Source organism: Mauremys reevesii, linkage group 6 (assembly GCF_016161935.1).
Source record: "Mauremys reevesii isolate NIE-2019 linkage group 6, ASM1616193v1, whole genome shotgun sequence".
NCBI lineage: Eukaryota > Metazoa > Chordata > Testudines > Geoemydidae > Mauremys > Mauremys reevesii.
In genome coordinates this window covers 88,064,066-88,087,315 of record NC_052628.1, presented here as the reverse complement: position 1 = coordinate 88,087,315, position 23,250 = coordinate 88,064,066, and the positions used below count along the sequence as shown (strand labels likewise).

Here is a 23,250-nt window from a genome sequence, read left to right as displayed (position 1 = left end):
CAGGAAACCAAAACAAGGATTGCTGGAAATCCAGTACCAATGCTCTTTGGCTCCAAGAAGCCCCAACAATGCTTCTAGCTGGTGGTGCCATGATGCGTTTGAAATTGTTTTCCCTTTTTTGTCTTTGTGTGTATCTAGCTATGTAAGCACCACAGACAAATAGGTTGTGCAAGAAGGTGAGCCTTTTAAAATGTTTGTACTGTTCTCTGGTTTTAGTTCTTAGATTCTCTCCCTCCTCCCTCCCCCCCCCCCCCCGGCAAAACTGCATTCTTAAGTGATTTTGCCGATTCGGCTTTAAAAGATTACAGCCAGCAGCAGGTTTCTTATTCAGTACTGTATTTGAATTCCCTTTGAAAAAAAATAGTGCTGCCATGCAGCAGATTAAAAGAAAAGTAACAATTGCTAAAGTTTTGGCAAAGTTTTCTAGTTTTACCAACATTTCCCCCTTTGATTGGCTGTTTTTGTGAGGTTGAGTGTCTGATGATTGCACCTCCTCCTCTTTCTGAAACATACATACAGCAGTCTTATGGAGGAATGATATTTGTAACATTTGTTCCTGACTATCAGAAAGGAAAGATGATACGCAATAGAGTATTTGTGATTATAATTAGATCACTTTAGCCTTCCGTATAGACAGAGGAAAGCTGGCTAGGACAACGATCCACTGCATTTATCTGAAGGAAACTGGTGTCCTCAGACCCATTGCGCAATGAATCACCAAAGATACCTGTTGACCCTGATGGAAGATCATAAACTGGAAAAGAGTACAGAAATCATTAATTAACACTGCCCAACTGTCTGTAATAGTTACACAGAAAAAATAGCTGGAAATAGCTTTTAAAAAAATACATGGGTACTTAAAGGTTCAGATGAATTGCTTACTATGAGGGAAAACCTAGCCCCATTGAAATCAATGGTAAAACTCCTATTGACTTCAATAGGACTAGGATGTCACCCACTGTGTATGTATAGACACACATTATATACATGCACACACAAATTATATGCGCTGTGTGTGTGTGTGAATATATGGATGGACAGATCCTGTGGAGTTTCCCATAACTGTGCAGTTTAGCTGAAGATCCTTTTATTTTATCAATCTGCCTACTGCCCTGTGTTATGGGATTTCTACACATGCAATATAAGATAAAAAACAGCAAACTATTGCAAGATTATTCTGCAGTGCAGAGGACCCTATCCTGCAAACACTAAATTTCAGTGGGACTGTGTGCAGCACTAGGTGTGTATTCAGGAGAACAACTGCAGAGCAGGGTCCTTATTTTGAATTTTTAAATGCTTGTGTAGATGGCTGCCATGAATCTTAAAACTGGCAGTTAGGTATATGATTGGGTTTTTAAGCACCTCACACCAGGATTTAAACGTGTAGCACATTTTAAGTGACATTCAGCCTGGTGCAGCGGGATGGCACATGGCCTCTGTATCACTTATTAAGTCCCACTCAGGCCCTCAGGTGGTGTATCTACACTGCAATAATACAACCGCGGATGGCCCGTGTCAGCTGACTCAGCCTTGCGGGACTTGGGCTGTAGGGCTATAAAATTGCAATGTAGCTGAGCCAAAGCCCAGGCTCTGGGACCCTGTGAGTGGAGAGGAACCCAAAGCTCCAGCCCGAGCCTGGATGTCTATACTGCAACTTTTTAGCCCCGTGAGCCCTAGTCAGCTGGCATGGGGGCAGGTGCAGGCATTTTATTGCAGTGTAGACATACCCAGAATAGATCATGGGCCTTGTGCGGGTACTCCACCCAGGTGTAAATTTGACCTTTTCAGGGTAGCATGCAAATCCTTATAGAGAGCTGAGAGTGAACGAGCAAATTAAATCTTGATAGAATTGGTGTGTGCACCACAGGCTATTGTTGTCATGCACATCTGGATAAATGAATTCCTTGACTAAGAAAATTATCTTGGGCAAAAAAGTATAAAGCAAAACCAATGGCTTAAGTCATCCTGATTAGATACTACAATGCTTCTAGGAGACTGCAGGAGCAAAAAGACTTCACAAGGCTCAGAGGACAGTATTTCAAAGTGAATACATGAGCTAGTGCATGTCTGACCCTGTACAGGAATTCAGAATCTAGAGAAACATACAGCTAACACACAGTCTGTATGCATGCCAGATGTTATAGAGATATGCCCAAACCAGACCTCCATAGCTAACACCCCAGAAAGTTCTAATACACATCAGAACTTTGGGGTGGGGGGATGAAGCCCATCATCTCTGGTTGTAACTGAAGTCAGCAAAGCCTGGTTACATTTACAACTGGAATGTAGGTGTATAGGTATTTCTAATTCACAACAGTCACTTACCTGTAATACCAGAATGTGCTGAAAAAGCTCTGTGGAAAACATCAAACCCTGCCTGGCCCATTGATGTGGGAACTAGACAGTCTTCAAAAGGAGGGACCATATTACAAGAGCCGCCATGTTGTATGTTCCTCTGAGTGTCAGTGTAATGTGGAGGGCAGAAAGTCTGTAGTTGCCCATAAAAGCCTAAAACAAAGAGCAGAGAGAAGACATTAAGATACTTTGATATTTTGTCTGTTTGGCTCAGATAGAGAAACAAAGAACAATAGCAATGACAAGCACGGTGGGTGAAACCCTGCCCACACTGATGTCAATGGCAAAACTCCCATTTATTTCAATTGTTTTTCTGCCTTAATATCTGATTCACTATAACGTTATCTGCAGTAATGCTTCCTCCATTAGATTTTGTCCCCATTGGCTCCTAACTACTTTAAATCCATCTTGGAATCATCCTGGTTCTAACACCACCTTTGTGGAGGCAGCAGTTGATCAGGAGTCATTATAGGGAGACTGATGTTTTCATGAAAACACTTCCTTTCTTCTACAGTCCTGTTCAAAGATCTGACATCCTGCAAATGTCACTTAGCTTCAAGTTCAGGAAAAACTCTCATTAAAGATAAGGAAAGATTTGCCTGAATAAGGACTGCATAAAACCACAGGATGTGTCCCTGGGTTTAAGGCAGCAGATTAAATCCTATCCAAGTGCTTGAAATTGACTCTAAGACTGTTGGAGATGATGGAGACTGATGTACGAGGCTCTGAATGATTGGGCTGCACTCACAACATATACATACTCCCCCTTAGCTATTCCTGCATCGGGGCAGCTCCAGGCCCCAGCACGCCAAGCGTGTGCTTGGGGCGACAAGCCGCGGGGGGCGCTCTGCTGGTCGCCATGAGGGCGGCAGGCAGGCTGCCTTCGGCGGCTTGTTTGCAGAGGGTCCGCTGGTCCCGCAGCTTCGGAGGACCTCCCGCAGCTCTCTCTCATTTATACCAACACTTACCAGCTTGAGTGCCTTGCCTGATCTGAACTGCTGAAGAATCACACAAGGAGAAGAGGAGTTTGAAAGGTAAACAGGGTGCAAACCACTGAGGGCTTTATAGTTTAAATCCAGTATCTTTAAACTTCACCCAGAAAGTGTGCATGACTATCTCCTTGCCCATTAAAAGATGAGCCCAGGAGCAATACAACCTCAGAAGATTTTGTAAGCAAACAATCCATTGTCTAGGGGCTGGTGTGCCATTTCTCATGCTGAAGAATATGTAACAGTAAGTTATAACAAAAAGCCACTGCAAGATAAAATTACTCTATCTCAAAAAGCAACTTAAGAAATTTTCTGTATCTTAAGTTTCTTCCTTAGAAGTTTCTATCAACAGAAATGCTGATGTGCTAGACTGACTCTTCTAACTAGTACAGTTAACTAACTGTCATATGACATCCCTCCTAGAGTAATTTTCTTTTAACTTCTTAAAGTAATTTTTTTTTCCCTACCAGCACTAAAATCAGAAAAAGCCCATCTCTGGACATATCTGCAGTAAATAAAGTGATGGCTGCAGATTTGGGGCTATGAATCAAATTTGGATGAAAAATCTCTTCTCAAGCTGGAAGAAAAAAAATCAGTAGCAAACTGGTTAATTGTAGTTGGGATGAGATGTAAAGTTAAGACAACTTTGCCAATTTGTGGTCATTAAAGATCCCAGCAGCTTTGGTGTTAAACCTGATGTGATGGACAAATCTTAGTTTGGGTACTTACCAGGGACAGGCAAGTCAAATACATTAGCCCAATAGTGCAAACTTTATTGCTGTTCAGCAGCCTAATATTGCACAAATACAATTCAGACAACGCTAGTCTCAGTCATAGCCAAACCAAATAATTATAAATGCGTATTCATGATAACAGAGACTATTCAGCATCCATCTCTGGCCTCTGCTGATGTGAAGGACCATAGCAGACTCTGATTTTCCTGGAAGTTAGCTAGTCCTGGCAGATCTATGGATTGTCTATCCCCTAAAGAGTAGCCATCTTGGTGACTTGAGTGGTTAAGGCCTGGTCTACACTAGGACTTTAATTCGAATTTAGCAGCGTTCATTCGAATTAACCGCGCACCCGTCCACACCACGAAGCCATTTAATTCGACCTAGAGGGCTCTTTAGTTCGAATTCTGTACTCCTCCCCGACGAGGGGAGTAGCGCTAAATTCGACATGGCTATGTCGAATTAGGCTAGATGTAGATGCAAATCGAACTTAGGAGCTCCGGGAGCTATCCCACAGTGCACCACTCTGTTGACGCTCTGGACAGCTGTCCGAGCTTCGATGTTCTGACCAGCCACACAGGAAAAGCCCCGGGAAAATTTGAATTCCTTTTCCTGTCTGGACAGTTTGAATCTCATTTTGTGGTTGGACATCGGGGCGAGCTCAACAACACCGGCAGCAATGCAGAGCTCTCCAGCAGAGGAGTTCATGTAATCTCTGAATAGAAAGAGGGACCCAGCATAGACTGACCAGGAAGTCTTGGATCTGATCGGTGTGTGGGGCAAGAAGTCTGTGCTTTCGGAGCTGTGCTCCAGAAAATGGAATGCAAAGACCTACGAGAAGGTCTCCAAAGCCATGAGAGACAGAGGATACAGGCGGGATGCAATGCAGCGCCGCGTGAAAATCAAGGACCCCAGACAAGGCTACCAAAAAATCAAAGCGGCAAACGGACGCAACGGAGCCTGCCACCACTGCCCCACCAGTGACCATGGACTCTGATGATGGGACAGTGTCGACGGCCAGTTCCTCAGCGATGTTCGCAGACGGGGAAGATGAGGAAGGGTTTGTGGAGGACGAGGCAGGCGACAGCGCTTACAACGCTGGTTTCCCCGACAGCCAGGATCTCTTCATCACCGTCACGGAGATCCCCTACCAACCCTTCCCGGCCGTTAACCCGGACCATGAATCAGGGGAAGGAGCAGTCGGTAAGTGCTTTAAACATGTAAACTTTTATTCTTAATTATAACAGGAATCTGAAGTATGTGAAAAGGAGGTCTCTATATATATGGGAATAGAACAGAAATCCTCCTGGGAGATCTCCACGAAGCTCTCCTGGAGGTAATCGAAAAGCCTCCGCAGGAGGTTCCTGGGGAGAGCTGCCTTATTGGGTGCTCCGTGGTAGCACACTTTTCCGTGCCAGGCTTTCATGAGGTACTCAGGGAGCATTGCCTCCCCGAGCATGTCTGCATAGGGCCCTGGTTTGTGCTGGCTTTCACGCAGCATGCGCTCTCTATCTCCTTCATTGACCGTCCTCAGGGTGATCTCGCTCGGAGACTCCTCCATCTAATTAGGGGAATTACTGTAATGTTACGCCTGGTCCAAAGTATTTTTAAAAAATCTCCGGACAGACGGCGTAGCAGAGACTCAGCACGCTGCTGCGTGACAAGCGTAACAGAAAGCCAAAGAATCAAGTGGACGCTCATGGAGGGAGGGAGGACTGAGGATGCAAGATATCCCACAGTTCCTGCTGTCTCTGAAAAGCATTTGCATTCTTGGCTGAGCTCCAAATGCTTCTAGGGTCAAACACAGTGTCCGTGGTGGGTCAGGGCATAGCTCGGCAATTTACGCACCCCCCCACCCACCCTCAGAAGTGAAAGGGAAAACAATCCTCTGTTGACTCTTTTACATGTCACCCTATCTTTACTGAATGCTGCAGATAGATGCGATGCTGCAGCACTCAACACCAATATCCTTGCTCCCTCCCCCCGCCATGGGTGGCTGACGGTACAATATGACTGATATCCATCGTCATCATCAGCCTATTGGCACATGGGGCAGTGCAAAAGGACTGGTAACCATGCCGACTAGCATCTGTTAGGTCGATCAAGGGCGCCTGCTCCTAATTTTTCCTGGTAGATGGTGCAGTATGGCTGGTAACCGTCCTCATCATAGCAACAGGGGGCTGAGCTCCATCAGCCCCCACCCTTCATGTGTAAAGAAAAGATTTAATTGCCCCTGGACTAGCAGAGGGATGCTGGGCTCCTCTCCTCCACACTCCTTAATGTCCTGTCTGGACTATCATAGCAGCTGGAGGCTGCCTTCCACTCATTTCTCACTAACAAGTCACTGTGTCTTATTCCTGCATTCTTTATTACTTCATCACACAAGTGGGGGGACAATGCTATGGTAGCCCAGGAAGGCTGGGGGAAGAACGGAATGAACAGGTGGGGTTGTTGCAGGAGCACCCCCTGTGAATAGCATACAGCTCATAATTTATGCAGGATCTGACACAGAGCAGCTGTGCTCTCTGGTTCTCTGATACAGTGGTTCTCTAGTACACTTGCCCATATTCTAGGCAGGACTGATTCTATTTTTAGATACCAAAAAGGAGGGATTGACTCAGGGAGTCATTCCCAATTTTAACTTTGCCCCTGGCTGATCTCAGCCAGGGGCACTTATGACAGCAGCAAATGGTGCAGTGCAAAAGGACTGGTAACCATGATCATCTTATTACCAATTTATGGTATGGTAGATGGTACAGTATGGCTGGTAACCATCTCTGCTGTCATGCAAAAGCAAAAGCATGCTGCTGTGTAGCGCTGCTGGACCGCCTCTGTCAGCGGCATCTAGTACACATACGGTGACAGGCACAAAAGGCAAAACAGGCTCCATGGTTGCCACGCTGTGGCATCTGCCAGGGCAATCCAGGGAAAATGGGCTTGAAATGATTGTCTGCCGTTGCTTTCCCTGAGGAAGGGATGACTGATGACATTTACCCAGAACCACCCGCGAAAATGGTTTTTGCCCCATCAGGCACTGGGATCTCAACCCAGAATTCACAGAGACAGACTAGACTGTGTTCATTGTTCACAAAAATGTATCTTTGCAAGGAATTCACTCCCTTTTTCCCATCACACAGCTTCGACTGTCTCCAGACCTGCCACAGCATCCCCCTCACAGAGGCTGGCAAAGATTAGGCGGCGAAAGAAAAAGACACGGGACGAGATGTTCGCTGAACTTATGGGGTGCTCCTGAGACGAGGCGGACCAGCAGAGCCAGTGGAGGGAGACCCTCTCTCTGTACCAGCGCTCACACAGCGAACGGGAGGAGAGGTGGCGTGAGGAAGACAAGCAGGCGACTCAAACGCTGCTTGGACTAATGAGGGAGCAAACGGACACGCTCCAGCGCCTTGTGCATGTTCTGCAGGACCACAGGCAGGAGGACAGAACCCCCCTGCAGTGTATCTGCAACCGCCCTCCCCCGCCACAAAGTCCCATACCTCCCGTCACCCAAAATAACCAGAAGGAGGGGCGCCAGGGGCCGTGAAAACTGTCACTGCACCCCAGCAGAGTGCTCAAGTACCCAAAAGCTCTCATACCCTAAATTTTGAGAAGTCCTTTCCTTCCCGCCTCACCCAAGCCCCCGTCCCAGTTTCATCTCCTAACTGTCTAGTTGATAATAAAAAATACTTTTCTGTTAATTACTGTTTCCGTCATGTTCTTTTAGAGGAGACTGTGTTTGAAGGGGGGGAAGGGGGTTGGTAATTGGACAGGACAATCACCTTTACCAGGGTACAGACACGGCGGCAGGATCAGCAGCAGGTCACACACACAGTGCAGTCAGTAGGCACCCTGGTCGGTATGGGAGGTGGTTTGCAGGTTCTGTGTGGGTGGGAGGGTACGTGACTTTGTAGCGGGGGAGGGCAGTTACAGATCTCATGCAACGGTCCCTGTCCTGGACCACAGAGCCACGCAGCAGAGGAATCTGTATCCGTCCTCCCCCGCCGCAAGGCCACATAGTCCCCGCACACAGAGTCCCAAAAAGGAGGGATGGCAGGCTCTGTTGAAACAACCAGTCCAGCACTGCAGACTGCTCTGGGAGCAGGAGCCTGTCATTCCTCGAGTTTAGAGGCGGTCTTTACATCACCGCACACCCTACCCAGCACAGTCCGCGTCCCAGTTTCAACCCTTTAACGCAAAGTCATCAATAAAGAAACCTTTGTACAGTTACAGTGGAACATGTATTTTATTTTTAAACGTGTGTTGGAAGTGGGGGAAGCGGGGTGGACGGGGTATGTAACTGCAGATGCTAGTCAACAGTAACTTGGTAAAGAAACAGGGGCAGGTTCAGCTTCTCTGTAAAGAAACTGAACAGTCACAGGTCACGCTGCTCGCTGGTACTTGAACAGTTCCTTGTCGCTGTGCAAGGCGCCTGCATAGGGCTTCACAAGCCAGGGCATTAGTGGGTAGGCTGGGTCCCCGACAATCACTATAGGCATCTGCACAACCCCAAGAGTTATTTTGTGGTCCGGGAAGAAACTACCTTCCTGCAGGCGTCTAAACAGAGCAGAGTTCCTGAAAACACACGCGTCATGAACTTTGCCTGGCCACCCGACGTTGATGTTGGTAAAATGTCCCCCATGGTCCACCAGTGCTCGCAGCACCATTGAAAAGTAGCCCTATTTCTCAGCAGCTGACTGTGGAAGAGGTGGACGATAAAGTGCGCGGAGTTGACAACGGCCATAACTGCAGCGGGCTCCATGCTCACAGTGCTGTGGTGCCCGCGCTGTCACTGAGCAGAAAAGTGCACGAACAGATTGCCCGCAGGCGCTTTCAGGGAGGGAGGGAGGGCGTGATTGACGGTTCAATGATGACAGTTACCCAAAACCACCCTCGACACATTTTTCCCCCAGCATGCATTGGGGGGAAATCCCAGAATTCCAATGGGCAGCGGGGAGTGCGGGAACTGTGGGATAGCTTCCCACAGTGCACCGCTTCCAAAGTCGACGCTGGCCCCGTTACTGTGGACTCACACAGTCGAATTAGTGTATTTAGTGTGGATACACAAATTCGACTTCATAAGGTCGATTCCACAAATTCGACTTAAGTTGATTCGAAATAGTCTTGTAGTGTAGACATACCCTAAGAGAAGATGCAGGGCCTGTTGCTGATCCCTAAATAGCTAAGAAATGAATAGCTAGCTACCCGATGACATGGAAGAAGGTGGAAGACCACCTAAAGACAGCTGAAAGTAAAGGGAGTAGCCCTTTATGGGATGGCATTGTCTCATGCAGGGTTGGATGGCTGGTGTTCATTCTCATGATATTTATAGTTGGGAGGGATGTGTCTAAATATCATTAAATTATAGGTCATGAATATGAATATCAGCCTATTTGTCCATTACTAATGATTAAAGAGTGCCCAATCTGATTCATCCAGCACTGACTTATTTATAAAAGAATCATTTAAAAAAATAAATACTCAATGCATTTCTAAAACTGCAGAGACTATTAAAAAATAAAACCCTTCCGACCTAGGATTGCTTTACAGGAGGGATCTTTGCACTTTGATGGCACCCTACATGCAAGAGCTCAAAGCACTCAACAAAACTGCTGTAGTCTAACTATGATCCAAATATATTTTCATTACCTTTCCTAGGAAAATGTGTATAAAGGACATGTGCTAAGTGTTTATGCACGGATAATGTATTTCATAAATATTAGTGGGTAAAGCGGCAGAGAGGATACACTGGAAAACATGCTGTATCACTTTGTGTGATACAATTGATTTCCTGCCAAGCTGGAGAAAAGATGTGCAATTTAGGAACTTGATGATTCTAATTATTTTTCCTTTGAGACTACAATCCTGTGGGCTCATTGAGGAAATATACCGATCTTGGCATGTGTCGCGTGTACATGTTTCAAAATGGAACATTTAATACTTAAGTGGATATATATGGGCCAACATTAAGGATGGGGAAAGCAATCTGAACCTTCACTTAGAATTCAGAAGAGGACCTATTTGTCAGTTTGTAAAAGCAGAGAGGAGTTTGATAAGAAACTTAGATTCGCACACATTGACATAACCAACCAACCAGTGTACACACACACACACACACACACACACACACACACACACACACACACACAAAATGTTGTCCATGTAAAAGGTTACATGGTAAAAAAAGCCAGCAAATAAAGTTTTTTAAGTTGCTTTAAAGTTTTGCTCTCAGATTATTTTCTTTGAGAGGGGAAGGGATATTGGCTTACCCTGAAAGAAGCAGAAAAACAATGCACAAATCTGACCCTTCCCTTAAAGCAGACAGCAAATGTGTGCTATAGGCATTGCTAACATACTGTGGGCTCCATCCCAAGAGAGGCTGAACACTCGACTCCCACTGCCTTTAGTAGGACTTGTGGGTTCTTAGCAATTCTTAGGACTGGGCTCAGTGTTTTGAATACTTTTGTATTTAAAAAGTTTAATTGGATCAGAAATGAGCCAGCTTCCAAAGCATGTTAGCTATTTACAATAGATCTCCCCACTGCTCAGTGCTGACATTTAAGAAAAAAACTGTTGTAAAATAAAAAAGGAAAAACAATACTTTCCAAAACTCAATTTAGACCATTACTATTGACAAACTTAAAAAGTGCTCTTAAAAACAACTGCTGTCTCAACCAGCATTGGGCCACATTGTGAAAGTTTACTATTGAGTCAGACCAGTTACCAGAAACACAATCATTTCAATCTACAGTCGTCAGAGCCAGCTGGCAGGGCCCAGTAAGACACATGCTGAAAATGTTCTTTCATTGCTCTGAACTCATTCTTTATTTGTGCCTTTTCACAGCATCCTATTCTTAATGCAGAACAGTCTGGCAATAACACTGACTATTGCAAATTGTAGCCTGGTGCAATCACTAACTGAGCCCCAAAGTAAGCATAACGAGCCAAGTCCTCCTGTCCCTTCTCACTCACTGCTGAGGCAAAAGAATTGTGTCCGAGGAAGCACTGTGCATTTTGGCCCAATGTAAAGAGAACTGCTGTTTTGTGCAGACATAATGGAGAAAAAAATAGAGACAGCACACAAAGCATTTAATTAATTAACAAATTCATCAATCATTTTTAAGCTGGAAAGAGAGAAAAATGCTGTATTCTTGGAATGCCTGTAGATAGTAAACACTGAATGTTAAAAAAAAAAACCTAATGAAATCTTCACGTATTCAAATGTATGTATTTATATGAACACTTTATGTCACCAGATTACACTCAGCTATTTTAGACCCACCCCAGCTTCATGGAAATCAGTGGGTATACATCAGGGCTGAACTTGTCCAAACTGGCTTAGGTTAAAAAAAAAAAAAAGAAAAATCATGTTATTACAGATAAGAGATATATTGTGGGAGAATAGCAAAGTGAAAAATCACAGCAACATTTTTGTTTGTTTGTTTTAGCAAATGTAGTACTAGTAAGAAAAAAAAATTGCTAGATGGACACAACCTTGCAGATTGTATGTCCAGCAGCAATATACCTCAGACAAGAAGGCAATTCAGTCCCTTGCCATTCTTGGCCTCATAGCTGGGACTGCCCACAAGGGAGCTAAACTGTGGTAGTGGTTTCTGTGCTGTGATGCAACATCTTTAACAGACCGTCTAAGAGGCTGGTTTAATGAAGTTCCAGTAGCAGAATCACTCTGTAGGTCTATGGTTGTAGACTCTATTATTTGCACCTGTAACAAAATTATTATACACCTCAGTTTAGTGAGGGGGATACTGGGGATGAGGCATCAGAATGGAAGAAACCAGCTGGACTTCCCAAATCCAGCTGGAGTTTGCAGGATTGACAGTTAGGAAAAACATCTTTTTATACACTGAGCAAGTTAATGTGTAAGTCACTGAAGAACAGTAAACACAGAATCCACTATGCCTTTTTTTAAATAACTAAATAGAATAAGAGAAGTAGTGCAATTTAAGTTGGAGTCTGGAGCTAACAACTAATAGTTTATTTTTATTTCTAGCCATCCTCCAAGTTCTCATGACAAGCTGATAAAACAGCAAGCACAGAAACAAATAAGACCCATCTTAAAATAACTCTGTCTGATCTACATAAAAATGAACATCTAATCCATATCCTATCACAGCACACAAAGGAACCATGTACTGTAAATGCTGATTAATAATGGACCCAAAGCATTACCTTTGGCGATACTAGGAAAAGCTGAAGAGACAGCTGATTTACTGCTCCCAGTAGACACTCAAGAATGTAATAAAATACATATGATAAGATAAAAAGCAAATGCAATTCCTGTCAAACCATTGTAACATTCCAAATGTTTATAGCAAAGGTTCATACTGTGGCACTGTGCCCCAGATGGTGTGGTGGGTCCAGGCCAAGTCAGCCTCATTTTGTTTTGTTTTATTTGTTTAACACATCGACCTCGTTACCACTAAGCCAGATGTTTCTGAGTTTGTGTTTTATTTTAAATAATCACCACCTCCTTCTATTCAAATTTATTCAATACTATTAATTACCCATCCACTTGACATGGCAAATCCCAGCTGTAAACATTGGCATTATAGAACAGAGTGTGTCATTAATACCACCAGGCATGGCGGTTCCACATAAGGATTGAAAACAGGATTATATTTTTATTTATATTATATCTATATCTATATATATATTACACACACAGTTATTTCAATTGTGTTTCCTTTCTTTTAAGTGCTATAGTCAAAGATTGATGACTTCCGGACACAAGGCAAGCAGTTATTTTCTGGCATGATAATGTTATTTCCTGACAAAAATGAAATGCTTATAAATAGAGTAAAAGTAATAGCTGTGTAGTTTAAACAGTTCTTCTAACAAAACCTATCCTGTACCAAGCTGAGGGGCTCACCCTGAGGCCTGGTCTACACTACGTATTCATACAGAATTTAGCAGCATTAAACCGATTTAACCCTGCACCCGTCCACACAATGAAGCCCTTTATATCGATATAAAGGGCTCTTAAAACCGATTTCTGTACTCCTCCCCGATAAGGGGAGTAGCACTCAAATCGGTATTGCCATTTCGGATTAGGGTTAGTGTGGCCACAATTCGACAGTATTGGCCTCCGGGTGGTATCCCACAGTGCACCATTGTGACCGCTCTGGAAAGCCATCTGAACTCGGCTACACTGGCCAGGTAGACAGGAAAAGCCCCGCGAACTTTTGAATTTCATTTCCTGTTTGGCCAGCATGGAACGCTCACCAGCACAGGTGACCATGCAGAGCTCATCAGCACAGGTAACAATGCAGTCTCCTGAGAATCGAAAAAGAGCTCCAGCATGGACTGCACGGGAGGTACTGGATCTAATCGCTGTATGGGGAGAGGATTCCGTGCTAACAGAACTGCGTTCCAAAGACGAAATGAAAAAACATTTGAAAAAATTTCCGAGGCCATGATGCAGAGAGGCCACACCAGGACTCAGTACAGTGCCGTGTGAAAGTTAAGGAGTTCAGACAAGCCTACCAGAAAACCAAAGAAGCAAACGGAAGGTCCGGGGCAGGGCCGAAAATATGTTGCTTCTACGCTGAGCTGCATGCAATTCTAGGGGGGTCTGCCACCACTACCCCACCCCTGTCCATGGATTCCGAGGTTGGGGTGGTAATCTCAGCCATGCCTGAGGATTCTGCAGACGGGGAAGATGAGGAGGAGGAAGAGGAGGATGAGCTTGCAGACAGCACACAGCACTCTGTTCTCCCCAATAGCTGGGAGCTTTTTCTCACCCTGACGGAATTACCCTCCCAACCCACTATCCCAGACAATGAAGCCATGGAAGGGACCTCTGGTGAGTGTACCTTTGTAAATATAAAACATGGTTTAAAAGCAAGCGTTTTTTAATGATTAATTTCCCCTGAGGACTTGGGATGCATTCGCGGCCAGTAAAGTTACTGGAAAAGTCTGTTAACATGTCTGGGGATGGAGCGGAAATCCTCCAGGGGCATCTCCATGAAGCTCTCCTGGAGGTACTTCAAAAGCCTTTGCAGAAGGTTTCTGGGCAGGGCAGCCTTATTCCGTCCTCCGTAGGACACTTGACCATGCCATGCATGTAGCAAGTAATCTGGTATCATTGCATGACAAAGCCTAGCTGCGTATGGTCCCGGTGTTTGCTGGCATTCAAGCAACATCCGTTCTTTATCTCGCTGTGTTATCCTCAGGAGAGTGATATTATTCATGGCAACCTGGTTGAAATTCAGGAATTTAATTAAGGGGACAGAGATGGTTGCGCTGTTTGCCTGTGGCTTAAAAGAAATCCTTCACTGCATTTAGCCAAGCGGGGGGCACGGGGGGAGGGTGATTGGCGCTGAGCTTTTTCGCATTTGGCTAGGTGGGATCTTCCCTGCTACCAGCCATGCGGTGGGGGGGAGGGTGGCTAGCAGCAATCTTCCATGATACCAGCCACGCGATGGGGGGGAGGGGTAAAGCGATCATCCCAGAGAATTGGATGGGGGCGGTTCTGGTGCTGCACGTTAACAGGAAAGAAGCAGCACTCAACGGGCTTTCCTTGCTATTTGAGAAAGGAGGGCGCTGGATATATGAAGGCTGCAGAAGCAGAAAGACAATGGCTTACCATGGCCACATGCAAGCCGAATTCTGAGGCCCGGACCTGCGTCTGTGATCTCTAACACCAAAGCCGCAGGCACTCAATATTAAGATGCAAAATGCGACCTTGTAGTGAGATCACGTGCTATGTAAGGTGAACAGTGTTGTTCACCGTGAAAGAGTATAACCATTGTTCTGTAAAATGTATCTTTTTAAATACTTCTCTCCCTTTTATCCTTCCCTCCTGCAGCTGCAAATTTTTCAAGTCTCCCTCCTCCATCCCGAAGGCTATCTCAGATAAGGCAGCGGAAAAAAAAGACGCGAGACGAAATGTTCTCGGAAATCATGGAAGTGACCCGCAATGAAAGAGCTCATCTGAATGAGTGGAAGGACGTGGTATTCAAGTACAGGAAAGATGCCAGTGACCGTGAGGACAGAAGGGACCAACGTGAGGATAGGAGGGACGAACGTGAGGAGAGGAGAGACGCTCGAGATGAGAGGTGGCGGCAGGAAGATCTGAGGTGTCGGGATGCAACTCTGGGGCTGCTGCGTGATCAAACGGACATGCTCCAGCGTCTGGTGGAGCTTCACGAATGGCAGCAGGATCACAGAGTGCCGCTGCAGCCCCTGTATAACCGCCCTCCCCACTCACCATGTTCCTTAGCCTCCTCACCCACCAGACGACTAAGAATGCGTGGGGGGAAGCTCCGTGCACCCGCCCATTCCACCCCAGTGGACAGCCCAACCAAAAGGCTGTCATTATTTTGAAATTTTTTTTAGTGGCCTTTTCCTTCCCTCCTATCCTCTCCCCAAACCCCACCCGGGCAACCTTGTCAGTTCTCACCCTCTTTTTATAATTAATTAATAAAGAATACATGATTTTAAAATTAGAGTGATTTTATTTCCTTAGGAAGCAAGCGGTAATTGAAGGGGGAGGGTGGGTGGCTTACAGGGAATGAGTCAATCAAGGGGGAGGGGAGTTTCATCAAGGAGAAACAAACACAACAGTCACACCGTACCCTGACCCATGATGAAACTGGTTTTCAAAGCTTCTCTGATGCGCACCGCTTCCTGGTGTGCTCTTCTAATTGCCCTGGTGTCTGGCTGTGCGTAATCAGTGGCCAGGTGATTTGCCTCAGCCTCCCACCCCGCCATAAAGGTCTCCCCCTTACTCTCACAGAGATTGTGGAGCACACAGCAAGCAGCAATAACAATGGGGACATTGGTTTGGCTGAGGTCTGAGCGAGTCAGTAATGTGCGCCAGCGCGCCTTTAAACGGCCAAATGCACATTCTACCACCATTCTGCACTTGCTCAGCCTGTAGTTGAACAACTCCTGACTACTGTCCAGGCTGCCTGTGTATGGCTTCATGAGCCATGGCATCAAGGGGTAGGCTGAGTCCCCCAGGATAATTACAGGCATTTCAACAACCCCAGCTGTTAATTTCTGGTCTGGGAAGTAATTCCCTTGCTGCAGCCATTTAAACAGAGTAGTGTTACTGAAGACGCGAGCGTCATGAACCCCTCCTGGCCATCCCACGTGGATGTTGGTGAAACGTCCCTTGTGATCCACCAGTGCTTGCAGCACCATGGAAAAGTACCCCTTTCGGTTTATGTACTGGGTGCCCTGGTGCTCTGGTGCCAAGATAGGGATATGGGTTCCATCTATCGCCCCACCACAGTTAGGGAGTCCCATTGCAGCAAAGCCATCCACTATGACCTGGACATTTCCCAGAGTCACAACCTTTCGTAGTAGCAGCTTAATGATTGCTTTGGCTACTTGCATCACAGCAGCCCCCCCGGAAGATTTGCCCACTCTAAATTGATTCCCGACTGACCGGTAGCTGTCTGGCGTTGCAAGCTTCCAGAGGGCTATCACCACTCGCTTCTCAACTGTGAGGGCTGCTCTCATCTTGGTATTCTGGTGTTTCAGGGCAGGGGAAAGCAAGTCACAAAGTTCCAAGAAAGTGCCCTTACGCATGCGAAAGTTTCGCAGCCACTGGGAATCATCCCACACCTGCAACACTATGCGGTCCCACCAGTCTGTGCTTGTTTCCCGGGCCCAAAATCGGCGTTCAATGGCTAGAACCTGCCCCATTACCAGCATGATCACCAAAGCGCAGGGGCCCGCAATTTGAGAGAATTCTGTGTCCATGTCCTCATCACTCTCGTCGCCGCGCTGCCGTAGCCGCCTCCTCCTCGACTGGTTTTGCAGGTCCTGGTTCAGCATTGACTGCACGAGAATGCGCGAGGTGTTTACAACGTCCATGATTGCTGTCTTGAGCTCAGCAGGGTCCATGCTTGCTGTGCTATGGCATCTGCACAGTTCACCCAGGGAAAAAAAGGCGCGAAACGGTTGTCTGCTACTTGCACGGAGGGAGGGGTGAGGCTGTACCCAGAACCACCCGCGACAATGTTTTTTGCCCCATCAGGCACCGGGATCTCAACCCAGAATTCCAATGGGCAGGGGAAACTGCGGGAACTATGGGATAGCTACCCACAGTGCAACGCTCCGGAAATCGACACTAGCCTCGGTACATGGACGCACACCACCGAATTAATGTGCTTAGTGTGGCCATGTGCACTCGACTTTATACAATCTGTTTTAAAAAAACAGTTTCTGTAAAATCGGAATAATCCCGTAGTGTAGACATACCCTGAGAGGTGCTGAGCTCCTCCCATGTACTGAGCATGTCTAAAGTTCCAGGGTGAAATGCTGACTCCATCGGCATCCATGGTGCAACTCCCATTGAATTCAATGGAGCTAGGATTTAACCTCATGCCTTATAATAAGCAGTGGTGTGGTGGTGTGGGGGGAGGGGTCCTGTGACCTTAGTATCAGTGGAGGTCTCTGGGACTGCAGGGCCCAGAGGGGTCCCGGAAGGCCAATGTCTCCTCATCAAGACACTCCAGAGACCAGGATTTGGTCCACATTTCACTGCGAAAAGAAAATACATATGCGTGCCCTGTAGAAAATTGAGATGTCTGATCTCCCCTCTGCACACAAGCACAGTGAGGACTGTTTTCCTGAAAGTTTCAGAGGACAGTGGAGTTCCCTCTGTGAGAAACCTTATTTTGTAAAGCAGATTTCACCAGCTCTCTGTAGAATCTCACAAAGCCTTTCCTGATCCCATTCTCTGAAGGACATCACTGTAACACAAAGTAAAACTATTTCCCCATGCTTATCTCCCCCCCACCTCAACCCCTACAGTTCCTTATTTCTCCTTGTCATGTGCTAGAAATGGGCCATTTTCATTACCACTACAAACAGTTATTTTTCTCTCCTGCTGACAACAGCTCACCCTCCTTATAATGTATATGGTAACACCCACTGTTTCATGTTCCCTGTGTATATATATATCTTCCTTCCTACATGCATCTGATGAAGTGAGCTGTAACCCATGAAAGCTTATGCTCGAATAAATTTGTTAGTCTCTAAGGTGTTACAAGTACTCCTGTTCTTTTTGCGGATACAGACTAACATGGCTACTACTCTGAAACACTGTAACTGAGACACAGTGAGTGAAGTAATATCTTTTATTGGACCAACTTCTGTAGGTGAGAGACACAATCTGTCAAGCTACCCCGAGCTCTTCTTCAGGTCTGGGAAATGTATAGGTCAGATATAGAGTGATCGCTTTGTGAAACATGTTCACCACAGGTGATGTGGTGTTTTTGTCTTTTATCATTTTCCTGTGTGAGTTGATTTGAGAGTGCTGGGTGAACACTTTTCACAATGCTATCACTCTATATCTGACCTATCAATCCTCATCTTCAAAAGAAACATGCACCTCATCTTGTGGTGCTATAAAATGGTGTTTCTTGGTGAATATTTCTACTATTTCCATTAGACCATGCAGGCTATCAAACTAGAGTGAAATGATAATTTAGTGATGTTTATGCTATTTAAAAAAAGAGAAATGGGTCACATCCTGTATTGCTAGAAGGCCTCCTAGTTGTGGAATGACAGACGTTTTAAGATGGTTGCTTTACGAAATTAACAATTTGAATTACTTTTGTAGCAACTAAGATTATTTTCTTTAAAAATCTGATGGTTCCCAAGACAAATAAAGAATGCATAATTGTTACTTTGGTAGCTGACTGAATAATTCATGGCAGGCAATATTTGGGCTTGTCTACATGGTGCGGTAGTATGCATCAGTGGAATGTGAATTCCAATGCACATCAATGTGTCACACACTAACTGGCCCATATAGAACCTGCTGGCTTGCACTGAAAGCTTCCTAGTGAGCACTAACTTAGTCCCATTTCAAACAGTACTACACTGACATGCAATAGGGAATATTTAGAGTGTGCCAGTAGGATCTACACAGATCAGTTAATGCACAACATGTTAGCACGAAACAATTCAGACAGTACTGCTGCACACTGCCACACTGTGTAGACAAGCCCGTTGCTCCACTTTTGGCAATTTTCTCCACTGAATGATAATATCAAGTCATTTTCTTCTTTCATTATTCAGCCAGCTCTAGTTACTACCATAAACCACAAATAGATATGAAGTATGGTCTAGACTTGAAGTGTAACCAGGTTGTTATTGCAGAAATGACCAAAATGATAGCAGCAGCAGCAAATATCATTGTACGGCATTAGACAGCTCTACTCCGCAGCAAACTTTGCCTAACTGGATATTGTAAGCATAACAAGATCCTTTTATTACAAAGACATGGCTTTCCATTATGGCTAGCTCCTGTCCCTCATTGCCCGCACCTCATTTGTTATTTTCTTTAATCTACTATATCTGGTCTTAAACTAAGGCCCCAGTTCTGCAACTGCACCCGGGCTAATGGAACTTTCTGGGTATGTCTACACAGCAAAGAAAAAACCCACAGCTGCCTCAGGTTCAGGTTATGGGGCTATTTCATTGCTGTGTAGACTTCCAGGCTCAGGCTAGAGACCGAGCTCTGGGACCTTCCCACCCTACAGGGTCCTAGAGCTTGGGGTCCAGCCTGAGCCCGAAAGTCTACACAGCAATGAAACAGCCCAATAGCCCAAGCCCAGTGAGCCTGAATTGGCTAGCATGGGCCGACTGTGGATGTCTAGTTGCTGTGTAGACACATCCTTTGCTACAATAGCCCCATTGACTTCAAGAGGGTTCCATATGGGGACAGGGATTCACAGAGCAGATCTAGCCACAGGATCAGGGCCTATAACTGTAGGTTCTCCAGTGTCAGGACTATCTTTACAGCACCTGGCACAATGGGGCCCTGACCTAATTGCGGGGTCTCTCGGTGCTATCAATAGTAAACAATTTCTGCTTCACAATCATTATGCTTCATGTGCACAGCTCAATACATTGCCTAAACACCTTGTAGGCACTTCCAAACCCACCTGCAGCAAGCAATTCTACATATTTTTTATTTCACAAGAGAAAGTCTTCAGATACGACTATCTTTCCTGTGGAAGGAAAGGGAATATTACTCCCTCAAACAATATTCTTTAAGGAAAAGCTCTGTAGTGTTCGGATGTTGCATATCCCCAGAAACAAGGCATGAGATCTCAATAGCTGCCAATATTCTTTCAAGAAACAGCAGTACCACAATGCAAGTAGTTGATAGAGTATATAAGACAAGTCAATCTTGGATCTGACACATCATTTCTTTTTTAAGTGTTAGCACTCTGAGATTTCCATGAGCTTGTAAGATGTTCAAGTTTTCAGCAAGGGAAACCATTTACAACTTGTTTTGTTCAAGAGGCTTGTTGGCAGTGAAGTCCTTTCTTCCTTGGTACAGCCAATTTAAAATGAGCTGACACGTTTAAGACTACATATTAAGACAGAAAAATGTCACCATTGTTTGGTAGCAGATTGAGCTGAAAGTTCAGTGGCTATAGTTACCGCCCTCTAAATCATGAAAAGGCAGGTTATGAACTGCAGAAGGCCGAGGCTAACAGAGCTTCCCACAGCCACCTGATATATACCAAATAGCCCAGGCTGATGAAGTAGCTCCATGGTATTCTTCTAATACATTATAATGACGTGACTTAGGAAGATTGAAATCCTTGTGTTGCTACAGGGAAACTAAGCTGTGAGCTTTTAAAGTGCCAAAGGGAGAGTTTAGTCCAGTAGATCAGACTTACAGGATAAAGCTTTCGGTGTAGTGCAGGGAGTGTGATATAACTGTATAACTCTTGCTGAAGTGAGAGGAAGTACCCAGCTAACAGCACTCCATGCTAAAAGACAGACCATATAATAACAAAAAGTTACTTAACAGGTGAAATAAAAACATAATTTACATTTGTAACATTGTTACTGTCACTTACAGTTTCTCTTGAATATATAGCTGATGAAATCACACCCACATCTCATTGATACCTGCTTTAAGCGCAAGGCTCAGCATTGTCTCAAATATGAGTTGCTATTGATTCCAATATGAAACCCACTGACAAATTGAAATTTTCAACAAACACAGACTTTACTGAGCAAGGCCAAAAGTATAAACTAAACAACAGAGGTGGGTCTGAAAAAGATCTGGAAACATGTCCTGGCCCCCAGAGCCTGGGGGTGTCTAGATCATGGGGTTTGGTCCAGCCCATGAGAAAGAGAGAGAGAAGAAAGCTGCACAGTGTGGATCCTGAGTTGGATTCAAACCCACAAACCCAAAGTTCCTCCATATGCTGGATGTTTCAAAACTCGGATTTTGGCTCAGGCCCATCTCTAATAAACAATGCACGTAATGGACTAGGTCTCTGGTCTCTCTTAAATGCTCTTTGTGATGCTGGAGAGGCGCAATGAGGATTCAATGCTATAAGGCAGCTGATGAGGATTTCTCTACCACAGGAGAATGCTGAGCTGGTTTCAGGACCCTCAAGCCATAAGGTGTATTCCAGGATGGACTGGGAGTTTGTCAGAAGCAGGGCCTCTTGGAGACCATTATCCACTAATGCCAGTTATTGTGGTGACAGCTTTGTTAGCCCCTGGAAGCTTCTAGAGTCTTGGGGATTGGAGGAGTTAGAACAGGAGTGGGCAAACTACGGCCCGTGGGCTGTATCCAGCCCACCAGCCATTTTAATCCGGCCCTTGAGCTCCTGCTGATGACATCCAGCTGTATACCTCATATTCCACAAATGTAACCAGTACCATTACAATTATGTCACAATGCCTACAAGAGATAGCTCCTGGGTGAAGAGAAAGCTGGCTCAGATTGAACCCATATAAGAGCACGGTGATGCTGGTCAGAAAGGGTAAGTGCTTCAAAGAACTAGACTGGACTTTGTCTTTCCTTTTCACTGAAGGCATCCATCCATCAAATCAGTAAAACGCCTTGGGGTCTTGTCTGAGTCATCACCAAGCCTAGACAATCAGGTGCCATTAGTGGCAAATAACATTTAAAAAAAAAAAGGAAGAAGGAGAAGCAGCAGCTGTTGCCCCTTGTTCCTTCTGCAGCTTGCTAGGAAGATTTTGTTATTTCTATTGTGATGATAGTGCCAAGATATCCTGATCGAGGAGCCGGGCCCCATTGTGCAAGGTGCTGTACAGCCTATAAAAAGGCAGTTTCTTCCTCACCTTTTCCTCCCTGATAAGGATGTTGATGATGATCCATGCAGTGTTGTTGTAGCTGTGTTAGTCCCAGAATATTAGAGAGACAAGGTGGGTGAGGTAATATCTATTATTTGACCAATTTCAGAAGCTGATTCAATAAAAGATATTACTTCATCTACCTTGTCTCTCTCACGATGATCTGGGAATTCATTTCCTCCAGACTGGATTATTTTAACTTCTCGTATCTGGCACAAGATATGAAAATATTGCAGAGGCTCTATATGCAGAATATGGTGGCCCACCTCCTCAAGAGGATGGGCTGATATGAACACTAGAGTGAGCACTGGTTCCCAGATTGCCTTATTGTTAGTTTAAAACCTTAGTTCTGATCTTCAAAAAGATCAGCTGTCCAGGCCCCAGCTGCATCAGTGACTTCATCTGCCACAATACAGCTTTCAAACCCCAGAATGAAGCTGGAGACAGTATTTTCAGTTAAAAGAAATCTGTCTGTGAAATGAGATTCCAGAGTAGATCAGGCTAATCCAGAGTCTGACCACCTTCTTGGCAAGCACCAAGGCTCTGTTCTTGGAGAATAATGGTCAGGAGATTGCAAATACTCCTGTTCAAACAAAAGTCTTTGTTCATGTGCAGATGCAGGCCATTTGCTAAACAGTCAGGTGAAGAAAGCATCAATGCTCGTGAATGACAAAGGGCACAAAGGTGGGTGAATCGTATGGATGTTCTGAACAGATGTTTGCAAATACTGTTCTACATCATGTGATCAGCTCTAGCAATGACAGACCACAGAACATTTAGTGTGACATTTTAAAAAAAACATGCTCCCAATTTGTGCATGCAAAAATGAGAAATTGCATGTTTAACTTAGAGGAAAGAGAGCTGTCCATGTCAACATATTTTCAACATGTTAAGGTAATTACCATTCTGACTCAACATCAGTAAAAAATTATTTTCAGCTGCTGTTAATTTTCTTCTTGGCTACAAAGGCTTGTGTTTGAATAAAGAGGGAGAAAGAAGCTGTTAACATAGTGCAAATGAGAACACAAACTTGAAAGAACATGTATGTTAATGAGCAAGATGGC

The 23,250-nt window shown here is 45.0% G+C and overlaps 1 protein-coding gene and 1 long non-coding RNA gene across 6 annotated transcripts in view; one reads left to right on the top strand and one right to left on the bottom strand.

The window, feature by feature from the left end:
- Window positions 1–270: 270 nt before the first annotated feature.
- The window catches only part of GLIS3 (GLIS family zinc finger 3), a 306,985-nt gene continuing 284,005 nt past the window's right edge, over window positions 271–23,250 (bottom strand). For 4 of the 5 annotated variants that reach the window (XM_039542756.1, XM_039542757.1, XM_039542758.1 and 1 more), the window contains 2 exons: window positions 2,326–2,508; window positions 271–754 (listed from right to left, as the gene is read on the bottom strand). In XM_039542756.1, coding sequence (XP_039398690.1) covers window positions 618–754; window positions 2,326–2,508 — 320 coding nt within the window. In that variant the 3' untranslated portion in view covers window positions 271–617. Of the gene's footprint in view, window positions 755–2,325; window positions 2,509–11,684; window positions 11,796–23,250 lie in introns of those variants that run through there. The other variant, XM_039542760.1, reaches the window with a different exon arrangement.
- Window positions 21,811–23,250, top strand: part of LOC120407246 — a 35,002-nt gene continuing 33,562 nt past the window's right edge. The window contains exons 1-2 of the long non-coding RNA XR_005599859.1: window positions 21,811–21,852; window positions 22,802–22,870. This is a non-coding gene — a long non-coding RNA (uncharacterized LOC120407246). The remainder of the gene's footprint in view (window positions 21,853–22,801; window positions 22,871–23,250) is intronic.